We start from the raw sequence: 18,264 nt of genomic DNA on the forward strand, positions 1-18,264 counted from the left end.
CAGATCAGAGCATTTCCTCCAGTGGATTAGAGGACAAAAACACAGTACCAGTTGGAATCTTTTAATATAGGAGATCTAATTTCATTTGTCCTCACTGATGAATTGTATTGTTGCTTGCAAGTAGTCCTGCCAGAAAGTCTGCTGTCATGGTATACCATGTTCATCCACCTTGCGCTATCCTCACATGTACAAGCTATACTTTGTTGGCAACCATTCTGTGATGGATTATAGCAGCAGAGAAATAATAGATCTAAATAAATAGGTGGAAGAGGTTTATACAAGACTGATCAGATGTCCAGATAAGATTGAACGTTCTGAAAACTTTGAGAAGGCTGCCAAATTAAACACCAATAATTCTGTTCCATCAGCAAAGTATAAGTGAACATGCAATTTTTATTGTATATGCAATTACATCATATCTTGAAAGTCTGAATGAAACAATAATCCATCATAAATATGTAAATTCATTTTAATGCTCACGAGAGAAAATGATCTCATCACCCAGTAAATCCCAATGGTGTTTATGCATTGTTCATCCATTTACGCTGCCCTGTCTCACTGTTGTACACGTACCAGTTTCCTGAAACTAAGACATACAAGTCAAATGTACTCCTGTATTTAATCTTTAAGCAAATTGATAAATAGAATTGTTACTAGTGTACAAAGTTACAGAAAATCATCTGTTGTCATTGACAGTTTGCATAACATGATGTAATTACCTGGGTCTCTTGCTTGTCCATCAAACAATACCTGCAATGAAAAGCAAAAGATTAATTACTAAACTAACTGATCTATACGCTTTTTGACTCACCGTCATTTCTCTGGATATTTACATCTGATGATGCATACTATCAAAATTAAAGAACGATCTTCTCACACCAATCCTGTGTGAATCATTTCTTATTGAACTGTCTCTATAATTTAAATAAGGATCTGGTGGGGAGATCTCCTGCCCAGACAGAGTGACTTGGTCAGTATTGCCCAGAATATTGAAGATCCCACTGGGCAATTCCTCTATATCTTGACCCCCAGAAAAGTCTCCATGTAAATTGGAAAATTCTGAGAGATCCAATGAAATTGAGTAAAATAGTTACTCAGCAAAGGTTAGACTATTAAATACATAGTCAACTCTAGGGTAACTGACACCACACTTACCGCACACATCACCAACTATCCCCGCGCCCCCCAGACCTGATCAACACCACCCTATGACCCAACCACCCCCATCCCCTCATCCGTCCCTGACCTGACCTGTCTCAAGGCCCAACCCTGCCTCTGCTGCCCGACATGTTTCTCCCTGCCCCCACTCTGCAGCCAAAACCCCTGCCTTAGTTGAGCAAACCTGATCCTCCCATGTCCCCTCTACCATTGCACAGGACCCCATTCTCCCTCCCACTGTGGGAGCAGAACCCTCAGACCCGAAACCCACCCTCCCTGCTGGACCGAATATCTTTGACCCACCCCAAACACTGCACCACTTACCTGCACCTCCTCACTTTACTACCACACACCTTGCTATCCTACTAACGTAGCACACTACCCCCTTCCCGTTGGCACCCCACCATCTCACTTCCCTCATGTATTTACAGTTTGACAGCAGCTGTCAGGGCCTTATATGTGAGAATGCTGTAGCTGACTGCTGTAAAAAAGGAGCATGGCTCACCTTCCTCTAACTGCTCTGTGCTACCAGTGGAAGTACAATTTCATATTATTGAGTGAACCCTGAGCAGAACCTCCTCTCAGAAATGCAGAGATCCTTTTATTCATAAAAGCAAAGGACCAAAATATCTAGTCCAGTGTCTTTCCAAATCCTAAGTACATTAACAGGCCTCAAAGAGATTATAGATGCTTATAAATGAATCCAATTTTCCTACAGGTCATTTGCTGTTCTACAATGCATTTTCTCTACATCCAGCTTTACTGGGACACACTGATTGTATCCAGTGCTGTCCCCCCCTCATCTGTCAGCCTATTCGTGGGGAGGTGCATTATGGAGCTGCTCCCATTCTGATTTCAATTTTTGCCAAGCTTAAAAAAAAGAGCAGGACAGAAATGCAAATAGATCCTGCTACAAATTCTGCTCTGCCAACCCAGATTTTATTACTGTCAATGTCCCAAGGCCCTAAAATTGGAATGTGTTTGAGAGAATACAGAATTTATGAGATAATAGAGGAAGATCTGAACAAAATTCAGCAAGGAAAGATATGGTGATGTAAATAGGTTACTTGAAGTCTGAGCACAGAACCAGAATATATAACAATAGCAATCTTCAACTGAGTCTAGAAGCACTACTCTTTCAGAGAAAACATTGCATTATTATTTGCTTTTGATAGAAATCTATTGTAAATTGCTGAATTAATATTTAATATGCTTAATACAGGAATCAACATTGAGATGTCTGTGGACTAAGAAATGCAAAGTCAGACATTCTTTCTTTTATACACACATGCAGAAGACATCTTCCTTTATCGTACAGAAATGAGTGAATTTGCTTAATGATACTGCACTTATAACATTACCTTGTCTTGTTCTTCTGAAAGTTGAGACTGTTTTAGGATAGGTCTTTGTTGGTTTGTGACTGATTGAGCCCTGAAATACAAAACCTCACTGAGCATTCACGAGTGTTTCATAGGTCAGAGTAAATCTTTCAGGGAAGACATGAAGGAGGGTAGTTAAATGTCTTTCAGCATCCAATATTTTATCACAGACTGAACATCTGTAACATCACACACTACTTACATAAATCTTTGAAAACATCTGCTATGTTTAAAAAAGCTGTTCAAAAACGTACACTTTATCAAGAGAAACAGGAAATACAAAGCGGGAAGTCATGCTACTTCTTTATAAATTATTGATTAGGCATCGTCTGGACAATTGATCATAGAATCCTTACAGTGTGGAAACAGGTCCTTCGGCCTAACAAGTCCACACTGACCCTCAGAGCAGCCACCCAAACCCATTCCCCCTATAACCCGCCTAATCCACACATCCTTGAACAGTACGGGTAATTTATCATTGCCAATCCACCTAGCCCACACATCTTTGGACTGTGAGAGGAAACCCACGCAGACACGGGGAGAATGTGCAAACTCCACACAGACAGTCGCCTGAGGGTGGAATCGAATCTGGGTCCCTGGCGCTGTGAGGCAGCAGTGCTAACCGCTGAGCCACCATGCTTGAATCAATGAATTCTGTTAAACTGAGGTTAATCATCAAATTAAGTTCAGTAGAAGGGTCACAGAACAAAAATATTGAAGAGGATGTCGGGTGACCTGAGTAGAAACCTAGGCATTGAGTATTGCTCTTTTTTTTGTTACAGTTGAACTCTTTACTCAATCATATCTATAGTTGTACAATGGTCAGAATCTTACGGGCAGCTGGGTGATGTGGGTTGTGATATGATTTGTGGTAGAATCAACCTATTTCAATGTCCAGAGCATTGAGCTGCATGGTTTGTATTTTTGACAAGGGACATGGCATGTTTCACACTATACAGCAGTGAGTTACCAATGAAGGCCATTGGTGTCTGTTAAAAACACCTAGGTAACAGCACAACTTTCTTCATTAATATTCAGATTCCTATCTTACCAAATGCACTAAAGAAGTTAGATGTCAACAAAACGTGACATGGAAATCGGAGCAGGCACCAGGTAAACATAACTCACCGCTTGCTCCAAAGAACTTCCATGTCGGATATCGGACACCAACATTTCAGGACATGTACCTTGGACATTTACCACACCCACCCTAAATCCATTAACATTGGCATCTGACACATGCCAGCTTCAAAGAACTCTAACAGCACATCTCTGATCCATTTGCAGTGTGCCTCTGCATTTCAATGGTGCACCTTGGGCTGTACCAGCAAGTATCATTATAATGTGCAGCAAGAACAGTGTGCTCAGGAACACACCCAGCTCATGGACTGGACCAGGTTGCATCACTCACTGTTACAGTGTTCACTCATTCTGCGCCTATCCTGATGCGCACAGCATTCCTGCCTTTCATTGTCTTTGTGCATTCTGCTGCCTGAGCCTGAGATACCAGGCTTATATTACTCCTGTCTTGCTTTGCTATTTAGTGCAGACACAAAGCCAGGAAGCTTGTCATTGTTGCCAGCAGTCCTTAGTCAAATCAAAGGAGATGGGTATTCTTGGCACAGTAAGTCAAGGACAGCCACCTATACCAGACCAGGGGCTTGGACATGGTCTGTCAGCTACTCAGCACAGTCAGAGTTAGGATTCTATCATCATAAAGGATGAGGAGCAGAATATTGGACAGCCCAACAAAAGTCTTGGCTCATTCTGTCCTACTTAAAAAATTGTCTTCTACTGGAATGAGACAGAGACAGGGATTAAGGGAGATGAAAATGGGTAGCACAGTTATTACTCATGGTATAGTTGAGGACGTGTCTGGAGAGATTGAGTAGGCAAAACAGAGGACATGCAGGATTATTGGTGTCGGGGTTTAGGGTGGGTGAGGGTGAGTGAGGGAAGATGCTGCAGGCATTAAGGAGTGTGGTAGAGCCTGTGCCTTGAAGAAATGTGGGTAGACCAGTGAGGTTTCAGAGAGAAGATGGCACTAAGGCCATCATTGACCTTCTTCCTGCAGTTCACAGCATTCCTCTAGACAATTGAAACTGCACTGACCTGGGTGGCAGCCAGGCTGACAGGGTCTGGTGTCATGGCCTCTGTTCCTGGTCCTCGGGGAAGAGGAAGAGAGTCTGTGCTCCAGCAGCAGTGGGACTTCCAGTTCCCTGCCCACAACAACGTGTACCAACTTGCCCTGTCTGGCATGTCTGCGGCAAATGTCAGGAACAGTGCAGGGCTCTGGGATGGCAGTTTTTGTCAGGGTGCACTACAGGGTTTTAAAAAAGGCTTAGGTACAAGAGGATTTCAGTTACTTCTAGGATATCCTGGCAGTGGCCAGTCATCCAGGAAAGTGTGTGTTAAGGTGGGACTGGAATCAGATATGAGGAATGTCATGGTGTGGAGTAGGTAGTCAGTGATGTCCGTTTTGTTAGATACAGTGAGAAAACACATTAGGCCTTGCAGCAAGATTCAGCCCAATAAACTCATGCATTAAGATCTGTCTGCTTAACCAATTTGATTTGGAGCTGTTTTTTAAAAGGCTTAAAGGGTTTTATTCTATTGATGGAGACAATGCAATACTACAACTTTCCAAACAAGTTTCCATTAAATGCATGTTTGTTCTAATGGATACAAGCACATAACCTAAATATTGTTAATTTAAATAGACTCAAAATAAAATGTACATCAATAAAACTTCCTTCAAATAATTTGGAAGAACACAGATTGCTAATAGAAGCAAATATTCTGCTGCCATGGCTGCATGACTGATACAACTATTTCAGAGGAAATTAGACTTGTCTCACATGCACAGACTGCAAAGGTCAAACTGGGCTCACAATGTTATGGTCTGTGAAAAAATAATCAAGTCCAAGTACATGAAGGAGTAAATGACTACATTTACAGGTGATTCTTCATGCTTAATAGACATAGTGAGAACAAATTATGGCAGGACACAATGAAGTGAAAGTAAATGTTGGATAATTTGGCCTATTGGTGTGTTTAGTGATTTTTATAGTGTGGGAATGTATTTTTTTTTCTTTCCATTTTTTAATATGGGTTTGGAACTGCCCTTTGTCTAAGAAGATGGAGAACAATTTTTTGGTGCTACTGATTGTTAGTGTCGACAGCACAGAGTATTTGAGAAGGGGAAAACTGTGCCAGTTCAACTTCTTGATTTGCTAATGAGCAATTAGAATCAGAAGAAACCAACCACAGTAGCAACAAACTATTATTTTAAAGAACAACCAAAGCACATTTTGGTACTGGCACACATCACTGAAACATAATAGAACAGGTGAAGCTTTTAGCATACCAAATATCTTTAAAAATTTTCACTTTTCTTAAGTACTAAAAGTCACTCTTAGTTAATAGCAAGGAAGCTGAGTCTGCTGCTGAAGATTAATTCCTCAGGAGAAAGATGCTTGTGGTGGAGTGCCATTGTGAAATGGGAGTAAAACAAATGGTTCACATCTGTTCTTGGTATATAGGATGAAGTCATTACTCAGGGTTGAAGCAAATAGATCTCACCCTGCAACCCCTAATGCATCCAGACAACCATCCCATCCAAATGCTCTGGTTGAAAAATGCACCATCTTTGATTGGTGGAGAGCAAAAAGAAACATGGCAGCTTCTGCGGTGATGTGCATACAGATGCAGAAGGGAATGATTGACTTCCCTCCTGAAGCATTGAACAAAACACTTATAGTTGATTTCAGACATAACACAGTGTGGAGCTGGAAGAGCACAGCAGGCCAGGCAGCATCAGAGGAGCAGGAAAGTTGACATTTTGGGTCGATTTATTTTTTTTCCCCAGGAAGTTTGAGGAGAAAAATAAATTCAGCTCATTTGATACCTAATCATCTACTGACAAGATAATGGCCCTGATGGAGACCAATTGGCTATAGTCAAGAGTGACTTCCTTACTGTAACTAATGGGAAGCATAGCATCTTCACAAATCATCCAATCTGTTTGCCCAGAATCCTGTTCATTCTGAAAACATAGATACCAACAAATCTATTTATAAATTATACTCAATCGTTCACACCTTTAAAAACACCGTCCTGATTCACAGAAATGCTCACATTACATTGTCCACTTTGGTTCCTAAGCTGCAATATAGAAATCAACATCACCACTTTTATAAAGTGAGAATTTCCTGGGGTTGGAATGAAGGAAGATTCTGGTAAGTGCAAGACCACATCCACCTACTTTCATTGACATTCAGCAAGGCAGACAACGACAGTCTAGCAGGTAACTGAATTCCTAACAGGTATTTTTAAGAAAGGTAGCAGTACCTGAAGTGGGACAGATTTGGAGAGAACATTCCAGGACTGAATTTCAAGTACTGAGAATAAATTGGTGACTCTCAAACAAACGTTCTGAAAATGTTCCATTTTCGAAAATTTGTGAGTAAAAGCAACAAGGTGACCAGAGCTTTGAATTGCAGTGATGGGTGGAACAGAAAAGAATGAAGTAATGTTTTGCAGATGCAAGTGGCGACATATGTAAGGACTTTTTTAATATAAGATAATATTCCATGGAACCTGCTCTGATTAAATAATAGCATTTTGGAATTTCCTTCTCACTTATTAATTCACAAGAATAGTGCAGTCATGTAGCTGGGGAGAAGGGAATGCTCACTAAGAGAATGAAACACAGAGTGGCCACATTTTCTCTGCTTTGTTGCTGAGCAATCCTTAATTCCCGAGTTAAAACAAAGGAAAATTGATTGAAATCGTGGATTCTAGCTCTTGAGTTTCTTTGCAGTGTGTTACAATTTTCTGGGATCTCACAAGTGTTAAGGAGTGCTTAGTCCTCTCGCAGATGTAACCATGGAAGAGAGGCAGGAGGAATATACAGCATCTTCCAGCTCACTTTTCTCTCAACACGTGATAGGTCAGATGAACCATGAAGAAGTAGATCTTAGGCCTTTCTTTCACCTTGCTCCACTTATATTATTAGATGTGAAATAGACATGCAGCAAAAAGATATGCAGGACCCAAAGGTTGGTCCCCATTTAATATATTCGAACAGCTTCTCCAATGCAACACCACAGCTAGTTATTTTGGCCACGATTTCTGGATACCAGCTAGGAAGGTATTATCAATCCTCTTGGGCTCTCTAACTGATAAAGGAGGTTGACTTGGATCACCTGTTTGAAGGTTTTTCAATAGGTTGGTCAGTGCTGGGAGAATATCGAATTGGTGACCCGATCAGATGATGATAAGAAATGGCAACACAAATAAGCCTTTTAGCCCTTCAAGCCTGCTCTACCACCCAATACGATCATGGCATTTCTTCTATACCAACTCTGATATTCTGCCCATTCTCCACATCCCTTGTTTTCATGGGAAATCAATAATCCTGCAATTTCAATCTTGAATCTGTTTGACAGTGGAACACTGATACTCTCTGGGTTACAGATTTCCTAAGATTTATAATACTCTAGTGAAGGAGGCTCTCCCCATTTCCCATCCAAATGATTGATCACTGATCCAGAGGTTGTGCCCCCATGTTCTAGATACTGCAGCAAAGGAAAACAACCATACCTACCATGTCAAGCTCTATCAAAATTTAGATGAGTTCAGGTCATGCTAGATGGAACACAATTTGGCTAGCCACAGTCTAACTACCTTCCAGTGAAGAAAGAACATGGATCCTAATATGCAGAAGTCATTCCATGCCAGGTACAGAAGAGACAACTTCCATCACAAACAACTATGTTAAGTTAATCTTGTCATTAGTACCATACAGTATTGATTAACACATGACTGTCTAATGATTGGGGCTGGCTTGATAGCTGCAACATTTCTGTAAAATTTAACAGTTTGGACAAATGATTACACCAAAACTTAACCTATGTTTGCCCTTAGATGCTGTGCATCTCCAGAAATGTTGCAGACCTGGAAAAAAAATGTAATAGTGTAATACCTACTTTTGATAGCACACCCAGGCTATACCAGAAACAGCGAGCACTGTCAGGGCTCCAGCAAGAGTCAGCACTGCAACAAACCATCGCTCTGGACTCCAGTAAAATGAAGTTAATGTTAACACACTGGTGGTGAACTGAGGAAAAATGAAGAGGACAAATATCCTATTAGGGCTCACTGGTAAAAATCCTTCAGCAAAGCAAAGTGGACCAATCTGTCCAAAAGTTTCAGTCTGTAATGTCAAGATAGAACTAAATTGAGAAATAAAATCTGAATCCTTTGCTTTCAGACTGAGGGAACATGCAAACTTATAAAATACCCAAAGTTCTAACTTTTAGAAAGTTTGCTAACGCAGTGAATGCATCTCAGCTCAATTAACTTTTACAATATTCCTGATATGCAGTAATAAATAAATTTGTACATCACTCAGTTCCTACCTCCACTGCGGAATCCATTTAGATTATTGCATTATATTCAGGTATTTAAAGTACAAAAATTATTCCCAGATTAATGTCATCTAAAGCGGTCTTGCAAAATTGTCTTGATGTGCAGTATTATCTATAACCATTGAATAAATTTGATTTTTATAAATGGAAAATGTGGGAATTTCAGAAACATACAAGAAATGATTTGCCAGATGAACAGCTAGTTAAATTAAATCAATGATAGAGCAAAGTACTAGTGCACAGGTCACCCTTGAATCATAGAAATTTGCAACACAGCCATTGAATCTGCAATAGCCAACAAGGAGCCATCCAACCTCATCTGATTTTCCAGACTTTGGTTTATAGTGTTGTTAATTACGGCACTTCAAATGCATATCCAAGTACTTTTTAAATGTTGCGAGGTATTCTGCCTCTTCAATCCTTTTAGGGAGTGAGTACCAGATTCCCACCATCCTCTGGGTAAAAGAAATGCCCCCAATTCTCCTCCTAACTTCCTACCTGTTATCTTTAATCTTATGTTCCCTGATTGTAGACCCCGAATTAAGTGGAATAAGGTCTTCCTATCCAGGTCTAATCCTACATGTCACTATGGTAATCTGTATAGTATCAGAATAAAATTATGGTGCAAAGTAGTTGCAACATCTCTCTGTCAAGGTCACAGAAAAAAACTAGATTTGAACTCCGTACAGGAACTTGGTAACTGTACAATAATCCTTGTTATCTCTGTTTACCTGAAAGAGTAGTTTGAAAATGATTACAAGAAGGAAATGTTACCTCTGTAGTAGTGGACGTTGTAGGTTGAGTGGTTGTCCATGGCACTACATGTATCACCACAGTTGCTGTAGAAGTCAGTTGTTGATGTTTATCCTGACCAAACTCATCAGTCACTTGGATCAGCAGTGTGTATTCCCTGGGATGTTCAATTCCTTGAATGATGTCAAACTGAAATCTTTGCGTGGAGGCCACCTTTGCAGGATTGTTGTCTGGCCTCTGAAGCTCAAACAAATTTTGTGTGTTTTCTGCAGAATATTTACCAAAACATCACAGAGGTTCAAGAGACATGGATTTAGAATTTTTTTTGGATAGATTTTCTATTTGCTGCCAATTTGTAAAACCAGACCTTCCATTATAGAAATCTCTCAATTTCCACTGAAATCAGTGGAATGTAAATTGGCACTTTGCATTTGGGTGGTTGATCCACATTACAGTTTGGCAAATTGAAAATTGACTCCACTGGCCAGGATGTAATTAGATTCCTAATCATAGAATCCATACAGCGCAGAAGCAAACAATGAGCCCACATTGGCCTTTCGAAGAACATCCCACTCAGACTCCCCCTACTGTATCCCCTGAATCCTGCATTCACATGATGGATCCACCTAGCCTGCACATCCCAGGACACTGTAGGTAATTTAGCATGGCCAATCCACCTAACCTGCACATCTTTGGATTGTGGGAGGAAACCGGAGCACCCGACAGAAACCCACGGAGACAGGGAGAATTTGCAAACTCCACACAGACAGTTACCCCAGGGTAGAATTGAACCTGGGACCCTGGCATTGAAGTAGCAGTGCTAACCACTGAGCCACTGTGCTGCCCTGATTCCACAATGACAAGATGTAATTAGAGTCCTACTTCCAGCTGTTCTGCATCACCCTCAGTTCCATCTGTTGATTAATGGTCCTACCCCATCCACTACTCCTTAGTCTTCTATTTGCCATCTCAGCACAGTGCCTTTTGTGCCTTTGATCCATTCTCCAGTTGACATCTACTTGCCAATGGCCATTGTCAGTCATCCTCATCCTGTTTCTGCATTTCACACTCATTGCCACATGGTGCCTCACAGTGCCAGTGACTTGGGATCAATTCCAGCCCCAGGTGACTGCCTGTGTGAAGTCTTCATATTCTCCCCATATCTCATTCATAATGAGAAATCTGGCAGCAGTAGCAACAAAATAAGCTGAAAAAATGGCTGGACATCTGTTTTCCCAGATATTCTTGTAATGAATATATTAAAAACATGCTTATTATGAAACTCATTTCCACAGTCCAAAGATACGCAGGTTAAATGGATTGGCCATGGTAAAAAAAACCCAAATGCGGGTTTGAATTATAGGGTCTGGTTGGGCTGCTCTTCAGAGAGTCGATACAGACTCAATGGCCTGAATGGCCTCTTGTTGTGCTGTAGTGATTCCATGATTCTAAAAAGGATTTTGTTGGAGATGACAAAACAAATGACTTTATTTGTAATATGGTCACTAGGTTCAAGTCTCACTCTGGAACTTCTCCACCAGAATCAGGGCTGGCACTCCAGTGTAAGAGTGTTGCTCTGTCAGAAGTGTCATCTTTTGGATGAGTCAAACCCAGGGTTCATAACTTGCTCATTTGTAAAAGATCATATAGCATCATTTTGAGAAGAGTGAAATCTTCAATGTCCAAGGCCAATTAATGACCACAAAAAAACAGTTTATCCAATCAGTATCAGTTTGTCATTTTTGTGAGTTTGCTCCACTCAATTGGACTGCGGCGTTTCCTACATTATGCCTGTGGTTATACTTCACAAAGTACTTCATTGGCTGTAAAGAACTTCGAGAATTCCAGTCATCAAAAATGACACACTAAAATCTTTCTTTTTTAATGTTGCCAGAGTTTTAATAAGTTAATGCTCCTGAAAAGTGATTTATTTCTTATCAGTTTTGTTTTGAAATCTTATTTGAACTTGACAGAAATTAATATTTAAATGATGCCCAAAATTGTACACTTTTCTATAGTCAAAGACACATTGATCTGACATTTTGTGGTATTTGTCATTTTAATGTCAAGATTTTGTAAAGTTGGTTCATGCCAGTTTTACATCAAAACCTCAATATACATGTTTGCTTGAATGTTTCCGAGATAAGTTCACCAGAGAAATTAAATAGCTTCAGTCATGAATACAAAAGATCTGCCTTGGAAGGTTTCCTATATTAACATCAGTAACACATTAGCACAGATTATGCCCAAAAATGAAGGTGCTTTGGAATGTACAGTGACTTAGTAACAAAATGATTGATGTCTGAAGTTTGATTGTAATTTCCTGCATAATTTTGTGGGCAAAACCTGAACTATATTTAACCAAAGTTCTGTTGGTTTCATTGTTCTCAAAACCTGCTTACCTACCTTTGAAGATCTAAGCTTCTATAATGAGTTCCATAATAAGCATCTTTTTAATATATTCATTATAAGAATATCTGGGAAAACAGATGTCCAGCCATTTGTTCAGCTTATTTTGTTGCTACAGCTGCCAGATGATCTCATTATGAATGCTTGGCTGTACTCCAAGAGGGACTAATATCATCAGCCCAGTAGAGGTTTATTGATACAATTGCAAAGAGAAGAGTTATCTTTGTTTGATTGCAACCTTTTTACCTTATAATAATTTGAACTTCATTTGAAATGGTTTTTCAATGACTGGGTGTTTATTTGGATATGATTAAATGCTTTTTTTCCAATGCAATTTTCACTGCCTGTGATTGTCTGACAATCTTATGAGATGGTCAGAGTGGAAATGTTTTGCAAAGGCATTTTTTTGATAATTCTTGTTTAAGTCACAAAAAAGTTCTATTTCATGAAATTTCGTGACTTGCCAGTGTTATTGTATGTTTCATTGGTTCTGTACCTAGTCCCAACAGGGTGATTGAGTGAATAGGCATGGAAGTAACATGAAAGGGATATGGGAGATATGAGGGACCATGGAGGGTGGATGAGAAATGTGGTATGGAGGAGTTAGGGGAGTTACAAAAGGGCATGGATGATCTGAAAAGATATGGGATTTAAGAAGGCATGATGGATATGAGTGAGCATTGAGGGACATTGGAAGAGCCAGGGAACTGAGCTTTTCATGAGGGTTAAGGGGTCGGGGTGAGAGTGCCTAACACTAATGGAAATATCTGGAGCAATGCATCAATTAATGGTGATGGGTTTTCTAACTTGTCTGCCTCACCATCCATTGAACTCCATTGCTGCCTTGATCCTGTTTCCAGTCTATTCCCACTTTCCTGAATAAGAATGGGGCTCCTCCAGAACAGAGTTTCGATTGCAGAGTTGGGAAAATAGCCACCTCCTGATATCCATTTCCTTGATAAAAGTTTGGCCTAAGATTCTCAAAGTATCACTGCAAAGGTGGGTGTACATTCATAATCATCCCTATTGGTAGAAAATATACGTTTGTCCCTTGCTTTATGGTGTTTTATATTCTATTGCAGCCACCGAGTTCATTGGGAAAATTGGCAAGATGTTCCCATCAACTGGATGAATATTGATAAACCTTTTCAATTATATTTTGCTGCAAAGGGAATAAGAAAAAAATCCACACTATTTCTTCAAGTAAGTCCTTTGCCTTTAAACTACAATTTTTGTTTTTGTAGATGTATACTTTTAGTAAAACAAGGAACCTCAATCTCAAAACAGCATCTCTAAAATGAAATAAAGTTCAGGCTTACCTCCCACAATTGAGTAGGAAAGTTCATGATCTGGCGAGTCTTTGTCAGAACATTGCAGCTGGATAAAGGGGGAGGTGATAGTAGAGTAGATGGTTTGCTCGTAATATTCTGGGTCACACACTGGAGGCTCATCATTCACATTCTGAAATTCAAAATGCTAATTAGCAAAAGCAGCTACGATGGAGGTGTAAGAATTGATGAATTACGTACGGAACAGAATTGTCTTTCAACATGAGTGAAGACAAATAAATCAAAAGCAAAGTTTCTCTTTATAAATTAAGCAGCTTCAAATCATTCACCTGCAATAATTTCATCAAGCAAAGAGCAGCTCATTAATACATATTACATAACTAATCTCATAGGCTAAAGAGTGATACTTTGAGAGTTATAATGGCACAGCTGCAGGTTATTTGGCCTATCCAGTTTGTGCCAGCTCTCCATGGACTATTCCAGACACATCCCTTCCCCATTCTATTCTATAGCCCTGAAGTAAAGATATAATGGGTTTTCAAAATGTAATTTATCTTACAATATACCACGAACTGCCAGTTCAAATCCCTAAACTTCCTCATAAGAGTAAAAATTTGTGTTTTGGAATACTTATGAGATATTTTTGATTGTTATTAGAATTGTTTTAAATATGCTAGATGATGTAACTGCTATTTATATAATAATTTCTTTAAGAGTGCACATTTAAGTATTTGAGGTCAGTACAAATAGATTTCATATGTTTTCTATTCAGACACTATCTAACATTTAGAATTTTTGCATTTACTACTGAGGGAAACTGGATCATGTTCGTAAGAATTTGCAACAGAAGCATTCACTTCTGCTCACAACCTTAAAACATCTCTTGATTTAGAATAAAAACGGAATAATTTTAGAAGGTGAGATTGTAGAGTCCCCAGTTTGGTGCATGCCAATTGTACAAATAGTTAAAAGGTGCAGAAACAAAGTCAAATATACCTTCACAAGGAAAATGTACAAATAACCGGATCAGTTAACCACAACAGGCCACCCCTATGTAAACAGATTTAGAACAGCAGGGATGGAAACTTAGGAGAAAGTCCCACTCTCGTCATGTAAACATGATTTTATAGAATCTCGGTGTGGACTTCTGAATGGAAATTACAACAAATGTGGTTGCTGTATTTTACATGACATCAGTGACTGTAGGTCATGAACAAAGAAAGAGTTTCAGCAATGTCTTGAGGTTATAAAAGGCATGAATGCAAGTCTTTCTCCTTTTGAGAAGGGAAAAGATTATTTTTGGGATGGATAACACTGCTTTCTGTTATTTTCCTTTCTTTTCACGTCTTTCTCCGCATCATATAAAGTCCAGATGAGGAAGTGACAGCTGGCTTTTGTCGACCTGTTATAATTCATAAGTGCTGGGCACACTGGCTGAGATTCTTCTCTTAGTGACTGGTTCTCAAGGATATCATCTGGCCCTCGAACTTCCACTGTAACCTTAACCCATTTTCCTGCGTTGAGCATGGTTTCCAGTGCACGCTGTGCTCCTGTCAGGATTTCTGTTGTTCAGCAAGGAGACTAAATGTCAAACAGGTTCAGATCGCACTTCCAACAGGTGCATGAGGACAGTTTTCCAGCTAGGCAGCAATAGACTGCCCATTGTCTATTTTATTGCCATTTCTGACACTGTCCTGCCCAATTTTCAGTGTGGTAGCAGAGTAAAATCCCAATTATCTTCACTTTCCAACAATCAGGAGCTCCTGCCTTTAATTCAGTGTTTCCCAATGATGCCATAACTGAGTTCATTAACTCACCAGTGAGCTAAGTGGCTGCAGAATCAAGCTTAGAAAACTTCAGCAGGAAGCTCTTTGGCCCACAATACCAGTTCTAGTTCCCCATTGTAGTTCTTATTCCCTTTGTTAGTTTTCTTCTTCAAAGGTATGTTTAGTATCCTTGAAAAAGTTACGTTTGATTAGCAATGATGAGGCACATTCCGTATTGTAATTTTTATGCTTCTGTGTATTTTTATATTTGCCCTTGGGCTGTGGGTGACAATAGCACGGTATTACGTTAATGCTGGAACAAAAGCAGAAGTTGCTGGAAAAAGCACACCAGGTCTGGCAGCATCTGTGAAGAAAAAGTAGAGTTAATGTTTCGGGTCTGGTGACCTTCCTCACAAGGGATCACCTGACCCGAAACGTTAACTCTGATTTTTCTTCACAGATGCTGCCAGACCTGCTGAGCTTTTCCAGCAACGCTGTTTTCCTTCCTGATTTACAGTATGTGCAGTTCTTTTGGTTTTTATGACTTTAATGTTCATCCCTAGTTTCCATGGCAGAACCAAGAATCAATCAATATTATAGACCAGACCAGAAAAGGCAGGTCCCAGTCCTGAAAGATGTCAGTGGACAAGTCGAGTCTTTCCTAACAAAGCAATACTCTTTTTTAAAAGAAAGCATGCTTTTTATCTGTTCTTTTTTACTGCACCCGTCAGAACTGAACAATTTCACTGAAGTCAGTTCCATGAATTGCCACAAGAAGGTCCAAAAGGCTGGAAATCTGAAATTAAATAAATATCAGACATGTTCAGCAGGACAGACAGCTATCAATGGAGAGAAGAAAGTAGAGGACATGCCAGGCAAATTTATTGACATGCAACTTTAACTTCCAGTTTCTGCCTCCTATAATGATTTCTAAAATTTGGTAATTTTATACATGGTTTTGAATACATGATCTCCACACATGGGTTCATGTGCCCTTGCTAGTGATTTACCTATCAGAATAAATAATATTTGAATTTTACTTTGAAGTCCTTTTAGAATTAAGAGAAATTCCCTTTGATTTGGTATTAGAATACAAGTTTTCTTCTCAGGATGCTTTAGCTGTGGAATGAGGGAGTCTCATTCACAAAAACACTATCATTGTACGTAAAACAGTTCCTTAAATCCAAAAGGTTCACTTCTGGCAGTTAGTCTGTGAAGATGGCAGTCCGTATCTTCTCTGATAAAGCAGCCAGTGCCAGTTTGAGGCCTGGGTCTCATTTGAATGAATCTGATTATTATTTATTTTCATTTTGCAACATATTACACCCCTGCTCTGTGAACTGTTGACATTGAAAGAATGCTTAACGGAGCAATTGGCATGTTGGTGTGCTGAGTTATCACTAGATGGCACTGTAAGTATGCGATGGTACAGAATTGAAAAGTTGAGCAATTGGATGCTTGTACATCTTCAAGGTCTGTGAATGTAAAATAGATTGCGGGGTATGTGTTGGGAAACCACTCCTCTTAAGAGGCCTTCACCTCTACCTTTATCCTTATTCATATCCGTGGTTCAGCAGCAGATATTGTAATTTATTGATGTTGTTATCTTTAATCAAACCCTTAGATCCAGGAACTAAGCTTCATGTATTTGTTGTAATTACATAATTTACAACCACACCACATCTGAGTGAATTGACAGATGCCTTAATGTATTTTCTCTTTCAGAAATCAATTTTTTATGTGCAGAATAATGCGATTGCGTATTTGTCCCTATTAAGGCAATGATATACTTAGCTGTCACTAGGTGAATATTAACCCTCTTAATTATTTTGTCTTTGTAGAAACAGTCTCACGTAGAGGTGACATATATGTTAGAAGAATGCTCTCAGATCCTTTAGAAGCCCCAGTAAACTCCTGCATTCTGAACTAGATTCAATACTGTTGATGTAAGGTCACAATTGGTTTGTGCCTCTTGGTGTGATATTCTATAATACTCACTTTATATGTTGGAAGCATACTGAGAAAAATATTCAAAAGGGTCTCACAAAATCTTTATAACAAACTCTTGTCACTAAAGAACAAAATGGATTGAACTATGTAACAAGAAACAATACAATGAATCCTTTCAGTTTAAATGTTTTGCTTGAAATGCCTCGGAAACTATACCTAAAGTTGAGTTTTCAAAGTATGATGTCTTACCATGACATTAACAGTTACTGTAGCTGAGCTCCTTCTCTGCCTCAGTGGATCAGTTTGTAGATCATTATTCATGTCCTCCGCTTTCACAGTGAGTATGTAAATATCTTGAGTTTCTCTATCCAGTGCATTTAAAAGCCTTATCCGACCTGAAAGAGTATAAGACCACCACTGAAATGATAAAAGTTTAAAAGGTCAGGTTCTCCATAGTAGTCCTCCCCTCGACACGCAGCAAAAAGATAAAAATAAAATACAAATAAATATGAGTGAATGTTTCTGAAGAGAATGATGATTGGTTATTTCAGAACTGAACCTTGAGAAATATAATGTTGACTTATTTGGCAATGATTGCAATCCATTGATCTACTGGATGAAATACCTTAATGGAGTAATGTTGTGGCTGATAATGACTGTGCAGCTTTTGTATCACAGCCATGCATCCAACATATTACAAAATATATCAGTAGATGCCCCACTCTGTTTATAAAGTAGTCTGGAATCTGGGCTCACGTTGAGGTTTATCAAAGTCCTCATGCTGTATTCATTGCTGTATGTTGAATATTTCTTGAAACAATGGAATCAAAGCAAGATTTAAGGAAGTTAGTGATCCTGAAAGATAGGTTTCTATTTTTGTGTGTTAGTTGTTGTGAAAGCTGATAATGGGTCTCTAAAGCTTCTCACAATTGGTCTTTTAATTTTAGGACGGCCCTGTTTAGCTGTTGGTCTCATCTCTCTAAAACTACGAATAAATTCAGGTGAAAATTTGACAGGTCCATTTACAATGAAGTCTGTCTTCAACCTGTCACTATCCATTCTGCTGATGAAACCAAAATATTAAAATCACAGCAGGACAGAACGTCTAAGTAAGATCGATAAAGTTTAT

The 18,264-nt window shown here is 39.2% G+C and overlaps 1 protein-coding gene across 1 annotated transcript in view; it reads right to left on the minus strand.

Moving 5' to 3' along the window:
• Positions 1 to 476: 476 nt before the first annotated feature.
• The window catches only part of LOC109915296 (cadherin-23-like), a 63,022-nt gene continuing 45,234 nt past the window's right edge, over positions 477 to 18,264 (minus strand). Inside the window, exons 23-29 of the mRNA XM_048609959.1 lie at positions 17,385 to 17,530; positions 13,450 to 13,591; positions 9,743 to 9,987; positions 8,528 to 8,658; positions 2,520 to 2,589; positions 720 to 750; positions 477 to 586 (exon numbers count right to left, since the gene is read on the minus strand). Of these exons, the coding sequence (XP_048465916.1) occupies positions 522 to 586; positions 720 to 750; positions 2,520 to 2,589; positions 8,528 to 8,658; positions 9,743 to 9,987; positions 13,450 to 13,591; positions 17,385 to 17,530 (830 nt within the window). The 3' untranslated portion in view covers positions 477 to 521. The remainder of the gene's footprint in view (positions 587 to 719; positions 751 to 2,519; positions 2,590 to 8,527; positions 8,659 to 9,742; positions 9,988 to 13,449; positions 13,592 to 17,384; positions 17,531 to 18,264) is intronic.

This window comes from Rhincodon typus, chromosome 22 (genome assembly GCF_021869965.1).
Source record: "Rhincodon typus isolate 14 chromosome 22, sRhiTyp1.1, whole genome shotgun sequence".
Lineage (NCBI taxonomy): Eukaryota > Metazoa > Chordata > Chondrichthyes > Orectolobiformes > Rhincodontidae > Rhincodon > Rhincodon typus.